This window comes from Carassius carassius, chromosome 17, assembly GCF_963082965.1.
Source record: "Carassius carassius chromosome 17, fCarCar2.1, whole genome shotgun sequence".
Taxonomy (NCBI): domain Eukaryota; kingdom Metazoa; phylum Chordata; class Actinopteri; order Cypriniformes; family Cyprinidae; genus Carassius; species Carassius carassius.
The window spans coordinates 27,936,332-27,950,549 of NC_081771.1; the positions used below are offsets into that span (position 1 = coordinate 27,936,332).

The 14,218-nt window shown below is 37.2% G+C and overlaps 1 protein-coding gene across 1 annotated transcript; it reads right to left on the reverse strand.

Annotated features, from left to right (window-relative positions):
- Nucleotides 1–348: 348 nt before the first annotated feature.
- Nucleotides 349–10,523, reverse strand: vps16 (VPS16 core subunit of CORVET and HOPS complexes). Its single transcript, XM_059571587.1, has 22 exons — nucleotides 10,280–10,523; nucleotides 9,306–9,394; nucleotides 9,115–9,206; nucleotides 8,251–8,379; nucleotides 7,992–8,136; nucleotides 7,750–7,865; nucleotides 7,488–7,610; nucleotides 7,200–7,255; nucleotides 6,925–7,109; nucleotides 6,416–6,492; nucleotides 5,797–5,928; nucleotides 5,522–5,685; nucleotides 5,254–5,362; nucleotides 4,272–4,406; nucleotides 4,077–4,185; nucleotides 3,611–3,708; nucleotides 2,920–3,024; nucleotides 2,583–2,660; nucleotides 2,277–2,446; nucleotides 1,342–1,438; nucleotides 1,159–1,262; nucleotides 349–674 (listed from the first exon to the last, which is right to left on the reverse strand). The coding sequence occupies exons 1-22, from the start codon at nucleotides 10,327–10,329 to the stop codon at nucleotides 530–532; spliced, it is 2,508 nt and encodes an 835-aa protein (XP_059427570.1). The 5' UTR covers nucleotides 10,330–10,523; the 3' UTR covers nucleotides 349–529.
- Between the last annotated feature and the right edge of the window lie 3,695 nt (nucleotides 10,524–14,218).

A 14,218-nucleotide genomic window follows, 5' to 3' on the forward strand; every position in this document is an offset into this window, starting at 1 on the left:
CTTGACCCCAGTCCCTCAATACTTGGTCATGATGACAAAAAAGAATGATTGTTCTAAAAAGAACCAACAGTGTGATTTATGTGCACACATTGCATTCAACACGTTTTGGTATACAATCATGTTTTAATTAAAATAACAAGTGTTTTGTTATATTGATAAAGGCATAATCTCTACAGAGCACAGGCATGAACATACGATCAAAGACAGTCTGATTATACAACACACAAACAATGGTTCATAATGCAGTTATAGGTACAAATGTTTTTATGGTTTACAGGTAAATGCAAGATAGGAACCGCTTCTAGCTGTCCGACAGACACAGCAAAAACATAAACAGCTGACATGCACCCAAGAAATTTCCTTCATTGTGCAGAATTTTAATGACAATGTTCCATTACATCAGGAGGAATTTACATAGCCTCAAAAGCAAATTCAGCTGCGAGCTGGTTTGTGCAGGAGAATGGGTGCACAGTGGTTCACTGTTGGGCAGCAAATGCAGTTGAGCTGAGCAGGAAAGAAGCGTACAGGCTCACTTTTTGACAGCAGTGGCTCTAGCACGGTTGAGACGTTCCATCAGAAGATGATCAGTGGTGGCTGAACAGCGTGACAGAACAGTACTGATCTCTGATTCATTACGCCTCTCGATAGCAGCCTCTGCAGCACCCTCTATATCCCTGTGTGAGAGACAACAATATTTATTGTGGTTCTTAATCATGAACAGTAATGTACACTTTTGATCAAAGTTTTGGGGTAGGAAATATTTTTTAATGTTGCTGAAAAAAGTCACCATGTCTGCATTTGATCAAAAAATAGTACAAAGATTAATATTGTGAAAGATTATTACAATTTATAATAACTTTTCTATTTTAATATTTTAAAATGTAATTTATTGCTGTGATGGGAAAGCTACATTTTCAGCATCATTACTCCAGTCTTCAGTATCACATGATCATTCAAAAATCATTCTAATATGCTTATTTGCTGCACAAGAAACATTTCTAATTGTTATCAATGTTGAAAATGTTTGTGCTGCTTACTAATTTGTATTTTTTTGGTCCCTTTAATTTGTCCTTGCTAATTTTAGATATTAATTTCTTTCAGAAAAGAAGAAGAAGAAGAAGAAGAAAATGCCTAATACATTTCAGAACAAACTCTTACCCCACTGCAAGGTGAGCTTTGACCTTCTGCTCAGGTGTGACTTTAGACACATATTTCTTGGCTTCATATTTGTTATGGTGTTTAATGCACACCTCAACAAATGGCTGTAATCAGAGAAAGACGATTATAAATACTTCACAACAGCAAGTCTAAGAATAATTCATATCATAGGACACAAGTTACCAGATATCCAATAGGAGATTTTTTGCTTTTGCCAAATTTCTCCAGCTCTTCCCAGTCCTCCTTCTCAGCCAGAGCCTTTAACTTCAGCCACCAGAACCTGATAATGAGAAACACCTTCACTCATATCAATATCTTATACCTTATCCATCCATCCATTTTCCTTACTGCTTATCTTCTGCAGGGTTGCAGGGGGATGGGGACTATCTCAGCGTCTAGGACCTCTATTCACATTATATTATTCTTAATTCAGAAACATACAGTATATATGTATCAGCCACTACATTAACACCACTATGGGTGAAGTGAATAACATTGGTTATATCTTTACAATGGCACCTGTCAAGGGGTGGGATACATTAGACAGCAAGTGAACAGTCAGTTCTTTACATTCATAAGTTGGCAGAAAAAATGGACAAGCGAAAACATCTGAGTGACTCTGATGATGGCCAAATAGTGATTAAAGCATCTCAAAAAGGCAAGTCTGGTGGGCTGTATGCAGTCATTGGGACACAGAGTCTGGGTCATGGGCATAGGTGGGAAGTGAAGTCTAGACTGTCTCTAATCACACAGAAAAACAATTTAAGTACTAATAGCTAAAAAAAACCTCAATGCTGGCCAAGGTTTCAGGACACAGCGCACTGCAGATTGCTCTGTAGCCACAGACCAGTCAGAGTTTCCCTGATAACTCATGTTCATCGGCGAAAGTACATACAGTAGGCATGTGAATGTCAGAACTGGCCCATTACATTACATTACAACTGCTGTCTTTAATTACAGTAGACAATATTAGCTCTGGTCGAGATTCTCAACACTGCCATTGGGAAATGAATTAAATGTTGTTCAAGGTTTATTCTTTCATTAAAACAAAATAAAAACAGTGCCACAGAAGGAGACACTATAAATCATATAAGTAAAACTATAAACAGAAGACACACCTCTTGTCGGGGACTCTGAAGTCTTTGTAAAGTTGTTCGGCGTGTTTGTGCAGTCCCACAGACAGCAGCGTGGTCATAGTGTCATGAAGGGAGAATCCCACGAGCAACTCACCCTTCTCTTCCTCTAGCTTCCTCTGAAACCGCAGAAGACGCATTTCATCTTCTGTTGTCTGAGAGAGGAGAAAGAAGAAAGAAAGACTATAATTCCTTTTAATAATTCACAGATGTAATGTTCTGGCTACACTGACAGTGAACTCTGACCCAGGCTGCTAATCTGCCTGTAACAGGACAGTCTGAGGTCTTCACCTTGGCAGAAAATTCATTCTTGGCTTTGTAGTACTCGTCCACAGCACTTTGTAAAAGAGCAATCCGAGCTTCCAGTCTCTGCAATTACACACATATGTAGAGTACATTTACATTCTTAGCAGATGCATTTCCACCAATGCAACTAGCAAAATCATGTTACTAAAAACAATAGAAGAGTATTAAGAAATGAAGGTGTAAACCAAAGAAGGCATGCCTTCAAACCCCACACATTGGTGGAAATGGATCCACCATCATTTTTAGCACTTTTATAGCACGTCTGTCATTCAAATCACAGAAGTGGGAAGAAAATGAGGAAGAAAGAACTGTAAACACCTACCTGCTCTTTATAGCTGGCCTTGACATAAAAATTGCCAAGTTCATCGTGATCATCATCTTGATTGAAAAGATCTTTGAGTGTATCCTGCTCCTGATGCTTACAGAACTACACACACACGCAAGCACGCACGCACGCACGCACACACACACAAAATCAATGACAATGTGAACAGTGGAAAAAAAAAAAAAACACAAAACATTTTTTGTTATGTGCTTATGTCTATTAAAAATACTTATATTTACCTATAATTTATTTTTATTTCCTTTTTAGTTTTGGAAAGTTGAACTTCAACATATTCATATATATTCATTTAAGTTTAGGCTTTTCATGTAATAATATGTATTTTTCAATTATGAAAACTTTCAGTAGTTTTAGTTTTACTGTAGTTAATGATAACAACTAGGGTGCTGAAGTGGAAGAACTAGGCAGAAATCATTTTTCCATATATAATGCAACAAAATCCTAGCCAATCAGAACAGATTTGATGTACATATATGAGCATTTTGAGGGATTTGGAACAATCAGATTTTATTGTGGCCCTTTGCAATGTTCCCAGACATGAACATTAGCTCATGAACATTATATAGGTTAGCTCAAAAAGAGATGGGGCATGTTCTTGTCATAAATAATGCCTATGGTTCTCAGTTCAGAGACACAGTTCAGTGTGTCTTTGGGAAGCAGATGTGCTTACCTGTTTGTAGAGGCTCAGAGCCACAGGCTGGTTCCTCAACATCATGAAGAAGTCTCCTCTGTTCAGCTCATTCTTCAGGTACATAACCACTGTGTACACTAGCATACAAGAGAGCATGCAGGTAACCCATCTCCAGTGATTCTGGATATGATTCAAAGTGTGTATCTGTAACAGAGTGTGTGTTTCTAATGCATTTGTGTGAGTGTTTGCTCAGTTAAGCATCAGATGACATCTCTATTTTTCATTCCTGTCAAATGGATCGTAAACAATGTAATCTTTAAAATACATCAAATCTTTTTAATGCACATAGGTGATCTGACCAAGCTACTATTTGCTGTAATTTATTACACACAGTTAATTTCAAAAGTTTTGGGTCTGTAAGATTTTTTTAAACAAAATAGAAAAGCAGTGTATCTAGGTGGACAGTTCATGAGGTTTTGGAACATGTATGTGAAGGTGTGTGTACCGAGGTCTGTGTCTCCACTCTCAATGGCTTTGCTCAAAGCCAGAGGGCTTTTCTTCATTTTTAACAGCAGTGGGACCTGCTCGCCGGAACGAGGCTCAAACTCCAACAACTGAAAGAGAGAGACCAACACAAACTAACTGACAACCCATAATACCAACGGCCCTTGGTTTTTATTAGAAGTCTGTGTGTGTGTACCTTAATGGCGAGCTCTGTGCGTCCACTCTCATATGCTTTAGTGGCGATTTCAGAGTAGGAGATTCCAGCAGCATCAGCAAGCTTCACACTCACAGCTTTTGCTATGACTTCATCTGATTCTTCCTTCTGCTGGACCTAAAAAAGCACACACAAAGAAACTTTTATGGGTTTTAGCTGATTGACATCAGAACCTCTCAGAATGAACAAGACATCACATCTTCACAAGGTTTAGCAAGTACAATGAAACCCATCTGCACCTGCAGATGTCCACAGGTTCTGTAAACAACATCTGTGAAAACACCTGATGTCTGTGGATTCATAAAACTCATAAATGACTGTGATATCAACTTTATAATAAATGGGGACTTTAAAGAGACACAAAAGTGGCATAAAATGAAAGTAAAAAAAGTAGTCCATGACCATTCAAAACTTTGCGGTCAGTAAGATATAATGTTTTTGAAAGAAGTCTCTTATGCTCACCAAGGCTGCATTTATTTGATTATAAATACAGTAAAAACAGTAATACAGTAAAATATTATTACTATTTTAAATAATAATAGTCTTTACTGTCAAGTTTGAAAATGTAATGCAACTTTGCTAAATAAAACTTTCAGTTAAAGAAAAAAAGGGTGTATTCAGCAAAGTTGCAATAAATTGATGAAAATTGACAGTAAAGACTCTTATTTAAAACAGTTAATAGACCATTATTTAAAACAGTTAATTAATATTTTAATATTTCACTTTAGCATATTACTGTTTTTACTGTATTTTGAGAATAATATAAATCATTTAATTCAATAAAAATAATTATATAAAAATGAATTACATTTGATAGTTTTATCAATAAAAATCAAAACATTCATATATTTTGACTTTTAAAAAAACGAGTCAAGCACGCACGCACGCACGCACGCACGCGCGCGCGCGCACACACACACACACACACACACACACACACACACACACACACACACACACACACCTTGTAGCAGGCCCAGTGTTTGAGTACTCGGCTCACTCCCTGATATTCTGGAGTCTTTAAATAGCGGCAAACCTCAATAGCAAGCGGATAGAGTTTACGATACACCAGTCTGAAACACAGAAAGAGCAAATAAGAGCGAAGATGAATAATCTGGTTTGCCACACTTATTTTACAACTTTACTCATTTTAAAGGAAGTGATGACAACAATTCTCTGCAATGCAAACAGACAATTGTTCTGCACAGAATTAGATGCTCTAATGGTCTCACCTGTCAATGAGCACCTGCAAAGTCATCTGTTTGAACTGAGTGTGGGTAAGAGGAATTCCAACGGTATAGTCTCGGACTGCATTCAACACCCGCAGGTCTCTGCACATGCTGACAAACTGCTCTGGAGGAAAATTACTCAAAAAGCACTTCCCAAATGAGGCTGCCTGCAGAGACAACAATTAAGAGAGAGAGAAGGTATAAAACCCATGTGTATTGTCATTCCCTCTGTAAATGAAATGTCTCTTTTCCCGCAGCATTTAAGCTTTATGGCTCACCCTCAAGAGTGTTTTCTGTGTCTCAGGTTCATGTTCATGTCCGGCGGCCTCCACACACTGCTTCACAGCCTCGCTCAACAGACTCTGCTCTTTAATCTCTCTCAGATACTCATCTGCCTTCTGACTCTCTTTCTGCAAATGTGTTCAAACATAAAAGCCATGAGATATAATATACCCGCCATAATTAGCACCTATAGGATAGTTCACCCAAAACGTAGAAATAAATAGCTGATTGTCAATGGCTACCGTTCAGTTAACCACAATCTTCAAAATATCTTATTTTGTGTTCAACAGAAGAAACTCATACAGGTTTGGAACAACTTAAAGGTGACTAAACGGAAATGTCATTTTTAGGTGAACTGTACCTTGGATACAGAGATTTTTTTTCTGCTGGCAACAATTAAATATTTTAAACACATATTTTTTAATTTTCCAAATATTTACCTCTAAGACAAATTAACAACAATTTTTTACCCCAATAACTTTAACAAAAGTATCTAATTTTCAATAGTAGCTGTACATTTATTGTCATTAATAAGTATTACATTTTCACATTTCTTCGAACTTTAATAATGTCGAACTTTAATAATGTGTACCCGACACAGCAAATGTGTCTTACCTCATATTCTTTATGAGCCTCCAGAAGTAATGCTCCAGGAGCCATTGAGGCAATTTTAAAGATCTCCTCACATGCACCTGCAGAGCATCATGGGAAAATCAAATCACTAGTGGGCTTGAGGGATGTAGAACCTGGCAGCAATCCATATACATTATCACTGCTCAGATGTTTGGGGTCAGTAAGATTTTGCTTTAGCTTTTGATTGAAATTATTCCTTTTATTCAGCAAAGATAAATTAAATCAAAAGTAACACTAAAGACCTTTATAATGCTAAATTCTGTTCTTTTAAACTTTCTATTCATCAAAGAAACTCACAAAAATATTGAGCAGCAAAACTGTGTTAAACATTGATATTATGTTTCTTGAACACCAGTTTACTAGAATGATTTCTGAAGGATAATGTGGCATTGCCATCACAGAAACATATATTTTAATCCTGTCAAAATCTGACTGACCCCACAATTTTAAATGGTAGTGTGGAATTTCCTCAATATACTTAATTTACTAACCTGGGACCTCTTGCAGAAGCTCATGGTGTGTTCCACTGATAATCCGAACCCCATCCAGCTCTGGCACCAGAACGGAGTCATCGTCCAGGTGGTACTGAATTGTTTCTTGACATTCTCCCACCACTATGAGGAGCCCATCCCACATTACCACAGCTGATGGCTGCTGACTCTTGGGCCTGCGACACCTGCAAAAATAAATAAATAAATTATGTGCGTGAAAACACAACATACACCAAATATACATATATCATGCAAAGAGTAAAAGAGTGCTATACCAGGCCATCTGTTTAGGGGGAGTTTTGATGTTAGTGTCCACCTCACTGAGTTTCTCCTGCACAAGAAAACATTCGCCTGATGCTGCTTTGTTGTACAAAAGTATTAAGGCTGTAATTAAGGCTTAAGACAGAGCAATTAATTAACTAGAAAATTAGTAAACTAATCAATTAAAGTGGATATGAATGATGAATGAATAATGAATGATGGAAAAACAATCACTTAGACCACTGTGACCAGAGTATACTGGTGAATAAAATACACAAGTGATATTGCTGGGTTTCACTTACCTTTAGGTTGGATGTACCCATCCACACATGGCCAGAGTCGGTGAGGAGCGCCAGATACTTATAACTGAATGAGACACACATGTGAACTATGCTGGACGCTTGTGGAGAGAGACCGGGGGGAGTCTAACACACAAACACACACATATATTCAAACACTGTTTAGCGGGGTGCTCTCTTATCCATGTTGGCTGTTTATGAGGTAATAAAACACTGATTGTATCTGAATATCTGTGTAGTTTGAGCGTGTGTGAGTGGTCTTTACCACAGGTGTGCAGGCTGTATTATCTAAGATGAACAATTGAGATCCATTGGCCACCAGCACTTTACTTTGTCTGTCCTGTGTCAGGACTGCCCAGCATGAAGGCGCACCCTGTAGACCTGAAATTAAAAAAAGACCACTAGGGGTTAGAAACACAGACCCTTAATAATTATATCTCACTTACACATTATCTTTCACAATACTGTGGAATTTTGTATTGTTATTACAAAGAATGCATATTTTACCTGGAACCTCAGGCAACCGCCTCAATTTTATTTCATCAATATTTGTGGCCAAAGTGAATCGCAAGGCACCTGTCAATATGGCAACACCTGTCCCATATGGCGAATGGAAAATCTTGGTCTCCAGCACCTGACTCTGAGAAACTTCCTGTGAGAGAAACAAAGCTATGGCTCAGCTATAAATCAATACTGATTTAAAAAAGCAATGCTTTGAAATTAAAGAATCACAAACGCATCCTTTTTCAAATGTATGCATTCTGACATTGCCCATGCTGAAGTGTCTCTTGAAGCCACCCCAGAGATCGTAGACAAGCACAGTGCCATCCTCCTGAACACACAGTAGGTCATCAGACACCGTCCAGCCCAGCTGCTTCACCACTCCACTCTTCCACTGAGACAGACAAAGAGTGAAGTTACTATACAGAATTTTTGTTCAAGATTATAGTATTCTCAACAACAACAAAAAAATATTAACTATTAGTTAGTTCTAGGGCTGCTCAATCTGGGGAAAAAGTGAACTGCAATAACATTTCTAATTTAAAATTAGCTTGAAAAAATTTAAGGTTTGCATTTATATGTGTATATATATGGCAATAAAATAATAATAATAATATAAAAATAGGACAATTATTGAAATAAAAATGAAATAAGAAATATTGCTTTGTAATTTCATTGTAAATAAAAAATAAGTAAAAAAAGAAAAAACTATTTTATTTTAATTACAACAGTGATATTACTTTTTATTAGAATTCTTTTTTTATATTAAACCATCTAACTTTTATTTAGACAGAAAACTACATTGAGCCCATAAAGCATCTCCTTTGTTGTCTAAGCACTTCTTTTAACAAGTATGGGAAGATGGTTGTTGCAATTTGAGTTTCCTAATGCATGTTAGAAACAATCCAAACTTAGTGCAGATACAGTACATAGATGAATTCATGTGAAGCAGCATTTACTGCAAACTGAGCTGCTCAAAGATGCCACAAACACCGCTGGATAATAAAAAACTAGGAAATCAATGCTGCACATATTTATTTAACTAAATGGTAGTCTTATGATTTGCTAATCACACTAAGCCATATCTTAATTAATCAGGCAGCCTTCCTGTGCAGCTGTGTGTTCTTACTGGAAAACTGGCTAGAGGCAGTCCTGAGGAAGAGAAGATCTCTAACTGAGGTCTGGCACTGGAAGAACGTCGATTATGACCCTTTAGGAGAGCTGATACAGAAAGAAGTGTCAGTCTTTGAACTCTGCAAAACTGTACCGAGAAATTATCATACATAAGATTTTGCGGGGCTGATTTAACCCAAAACTCACCGATGGGACCCCCATATGGAGCTGCAGCAACCAGAGACTCTCTCAGGCCATCTTTCAGATTCCAGCCCATATCATACAATTCAATCTTTCTGTTTAAGGAAAAAGAAAAAAAGAAGGGGGAGGCAAAATGTTAAAAGCATAATAGTACTTGGTATGACTGCCATGCTGTACAACATACTGTAAAAGCTAGGTTAATATGTTTGCCTAGATAAACACAACCCATGCATTCCGGAAAACCTCAATGGACCCAGCAATTCTGTTTTGTCTTACATGCCACAGCTTTAAGTCTAAATGTACTTTAAAGTGGACATCTAGGGTTTTCAGAGATATGCTTAGCAATGACAACATTCTTAGTCTTCAAAATTAGCTGAAATTACATGACAAAAAATACAGCACCTATAGCCTACATTAAACCTATAATTAAAAATATTTTTCCATGTCTGATTGCTTGTGCAGTTAATTTACCCGAAAATCAACCAATAAAGTATAAAATAAAACTAATAAAGCATAACATAAATAAATCAGAATTCTTCTGCAGTGCTTTGCATTCATTTTCTTGTCTTAATGCCAAGTTATGTGATTGTAGTTTTCATAAAGCAAACTGTAAATAAAAAAGAACTGTAACCTTAACTAAACCCCTTTAAAAAACTAGTTGGAATAAACATTTCCTACTAATAGATTTACAGTATTATGAACTTTTCCAGAATAGAATAGTTAATTCAGTCATAGTTGCAATTAAATCCAGGCTACTTCTATGAAGGAAAGACAAAGGCGTTTGTGCTGTTTGTTAACTGATTCAGTGCCACTCATGACAGCTGTCACATGACACCAGAGGCTCCTCAAAACAAACATCCAGTTTAAAAGCTACACTTCCTCTGGACCTAAACGAACACATCTGTGCAGGACAATGCTTTATACACTCATATTCTTGCACATTTAATAAACAGAATGATTCAGCTGTTCTGATATTTTACCTGTAAAAAGACTCGCCCAGAGGGTTCCAGTTCGCTGTGACAAACGCCATGTCCTCCTGTCTTGATGAAACGATGTAATGTGTTTAAGGTTATGATTAAATGTCAGTATTAGCGCAGCAATATGATTTATAATTTTTATCGTGTTGTTTATTTCATTCTTCGCATAGACGCCCAGCTTTTCCTGTAATCTTCTTCTGACTCTATGATGTCGTTGATCAGAGATCAGCGCCTGTGTTTGGCGCCTTCTAGTGTTTCGGAAGTTGCACTACAGTAGGCTCCTACCAAAAGTTCAAGGGACCTAGATGCTGTTTCTAATTGTTCAAACGCGATAATAATATTTTTTAATTTTGTATTTTAGATTAAACGTTTACAACTTTCTCTTTATAGTTATTTATGTGCACAGATATTCAAAGCACATAGCACGTAGACTGCGTTGTCACGTGGTCTCTGTTACTTTTCTCAGCGCTGCTAAAATCGGATAAAGTCTTTTCAGGTTACAAGGATAAATCGTTTCTAGAGTATTCGATTTTTATGTCAGTTACAGGTTATTAGAAAACGCTTGAAGCCCCAGGAAGAGGACAACTTTTTCTTCAGCTCGACTGAACAACGAAATAACCGTAATTACCACATGATGTCGCTGCTGTGCTGTGCCACATCTATCCACAGCTGCAGCGCACCTGATATGGACACCTGTTGTGTCGTTTCATCCAGGAATGGACCGAAGAATGGCGCAGGTGTGTTGGCGTTTAAAAGCAACGCTGTCACGTACATAACATTAGGAATCAGTCTGGGCTTAGCTCTTGTCTTCCTGTCTTTGTATTGTCTGGGTCTCTTTGAAATGCAACCTCATTCAGCTAGAATGCAGCAGGCTGTAATCATTAGGACTTTTTGCGGTGGAGATAACATGGTGCTGTTGAGCGTCTCAAAATCGCATTATGGTTAACATTACAAAAGCAGTCCTGCTATAATTACACTCTTGTCTTCTGGGGTTGGGGGTTGACTATTTAACTGTCAGTCAAATGAGAAGAATGGGAGTCCTTTTTTTTTATCAGAGAGCACAAAACAAATAGATAATTAGCTGAAGGATAAAACGTTGTGTTAACTATAATGCACAGGCCAATAAGTATAATTCATACAATGTCTAGTTTCATGAATGAATATTTTAGATATAGATTCTACTGTCAACTTTGGAATTTGGTTTAGTAGGCATAGCCTGCCTAGTTGTTAATTCTAAGATATAATTATGTTTCTCAAAATCGAAAAAATAATCAAAAAATCTGTTAGTCATTCTTTAAAATTAGACACATTTCAAAAGTGGTTATAATGGAAGAAGACATGACAAAAGAAGTTTTTGGAGAGGAGGAGGTCTGGTGAGGAAAATTAATTAATTTTTCACTCTAGCTAGAGCGAGGCACAATTTATGTAGCCTTACTGGGATAAATTATATCATTATTTATAAAAACAATGCAGAACATGCCAAGTTGCCCCTATATTATTATGGTTATTAAGAAGAAGAATATCAGCTCCTAATAAACTTACTTCAGAAAAACTGTGTATACATAGGCAGAGCGTGTTGGTAACGGGGTCTTATGGCAAAAATGCTACTAAATTGGACAAAAATGCTCCTGCACAAATTAAATCTGTTACTAACAAATTGAAAATGAATAGAAAGTGTCGTTTGCGGCATTAGATTAAGATCTGCTCATGTTGCACCGTATTTAATTTTAGGCGTTTTTACAGTTTTGCGCATTAAACTACTCACACGCGATTCTGTTGAGCTTAGGAATGCAATGGCCAATCAGAGGCGTGCAGATGAGCCATCGCTGAAACTCATTCGGTTTGTTGAGCGCACCCGCGTTCGCTGTCAGAAATCCGGACTTTTGTCTCAAGAATTCTCTCATCATAATGTTTTAATCGATTTGTAATCACAAATATAAATATAGCCCCATGAAACATATTTTATGTTTCCATGTCTTGTTCTTGCCTAAAAAGACATGATGTTTGTATTTAAAGGGTTAGTTCACCCCCAAAAAAAGAAAATTAGCCCTTAAATCGAGTCATTTAAAAAATTGTCTTGGATCTTTCAAGCTGTTTGATGCCACTCAGCGGGTGTTGCACTCCATCGGTCCATGAAAAGTTTAATAAAAAGCACATCCATTAAAAAAAGTGTCTCACACTGCTCCGGGGGTGAACAAAGGGCTTCTGTAGCTAATCAACGCATTTTTGCAAGAAATTTAGCCATATTCAAAACGTAATAATCACTTTAATCTAGCTTGTGCTCACTGTTGTGAAGTGGAAGCAGTTCCCGGGGAATGATGTATAGGCTATTGTGATGAGTGGGGCGGGGCCGAGGGACGTGGGAGCGAGGCCGGTGGAGTGATTGGAGATGAGCTACACCTGTTCGACCCATCGGTCTCGAGGCCTACGGAGGAGATAGAAGGATATAAAACTTGAGCGACGACAGTGAAGGACGAGAGAGGACCAGGCCTGGGCTTTATTTTATGTTTTGGTTTTATTTTGTGCGCATCAGTCGTCCGTGAGGGGCTGGTGCGCTGTTTTGTGTTTATTTGGATTATTAAAGTTTCAGTTGAGTGTCCGCCGGTTCCCGCCTCCTTCTTCCCGATGATTACGAAGGTTTTATCATTACAGCTATATACAGTATAAGCTAATGATGCATATAGGCTATTACTTTCCATTTTTGTATTCCTTCATTCCCATTTATTTATTTATGGAGCAAGGATGCATAAGAATGATCAAATAATAAAAAAATCTGCTAAATTAAAACAAAAATCTGTTCTTTTGAACTTCTTGCAAACGTAGCATGGTTTCCACAAAAGAAGAAGCGCAATTTTTTTTTTTAACATTGATAATACTGAGAAATGTTTCTTGAGCAAATTAGCATATTAGGATAATTTCTGAAGGATCATGTGACACAAAAGACTAGAGTAACTGCTGCTGAAAATTCCCCTTCGCCATCACAGAAATAAATAAAACTTGAAAACATACTAAAATAGCTAGAAAAGAGTTCTTTTTTAAAACAGAAATAGGCTGCCAGGGCTTGTGACTCGCTCCAGTACTGGTGCAGTAGATGTTTATTTGTCTCTTTGGCCAGTGATTTAGAGAGCACGGCAGCTCTGGGGTTGTCTGAGGTGGCTGCCACATTTCTGATCAGGCTGATGAAGAGGAAAAACCAGACCATCATCCATCAGTGCCCGCACAGCGACCATTTTCACTCACACACTAAGAGCCAAAAAGAAAGAGATTTAGAGCGTATGCAAAAGTGCTTACTTTTCAAATGTCAACTGACATGTGCCTTTCTTCTGCTGAAGTGGGAACCCAATTTTACTCTATAGTACAAAGCTTTTCCTTCAGAGTCTAAGGGACAAACCTGAAAGGAGAATTCCAGGTTCAGTAAAGTAAAGCTCAGTCGACAGCATAATGTTGATTACCTTAAAAACGTCCACTTATCCCTCATTTCTTTTTCTTTCTTTCTGTCTTTCTTTCTTGCTTTCTTCTACTTATCTAATTTTTAAGCAAAAATATGGGTTACAATGAGGTGCTTACAATGAAAGTAAATAACAGCAAATGTAAACATGGAAAATACTCATTGTTTCAATAACTCGCTTCAATATTGTTTATAGATGTGACATGTGAGATATTTCAGTTGAGCCTGAAATATTAACTGACAGTCTCGCTCCTGCTCTTTGTTAAATATATTCAACTCAAATATACAGTAACCATAAAAAGTGTTTAGACAAGAAAAAAGTAATATTTTGATATATTATTACATTTAAAATAACCATTTTATATTTTAATATATTTAAAAGTTTATTTATTCCTGAGTTGGCTAAACTGAATTTTCAGCAGCCATTACCCCAAACTTTTGTGTAGCAGTGTATAAGAAAATATCAAACAAAGCGGCATCTGCAAACTAATGAT

Bases quoted from the DNA above. Each gene is read 5' to 3' on its own strand.
- vps16 (XM_059571587.1), bottom strand. From the start codon at position 10,329: ATGGCGTTTGTCACAGCGAACTGGAACCCTCTGGGCGAGTCTTTTTAC. The intron at 8,380-9,114 runs GTAAGAACACAC...TGTCTGTCTCAG, and splicing joins TGCCTCTAGCCAGTTTTCCA to TGGAAGAGTGGAGTGGTGAA. The intron at 5,363-5,521 runs GTGAGACCATTA...TCTGTGTTTCAG, and splicing joins TTGCAGGTGCTCATTGACAG to ACTGGTGTATCGTAAACTCT.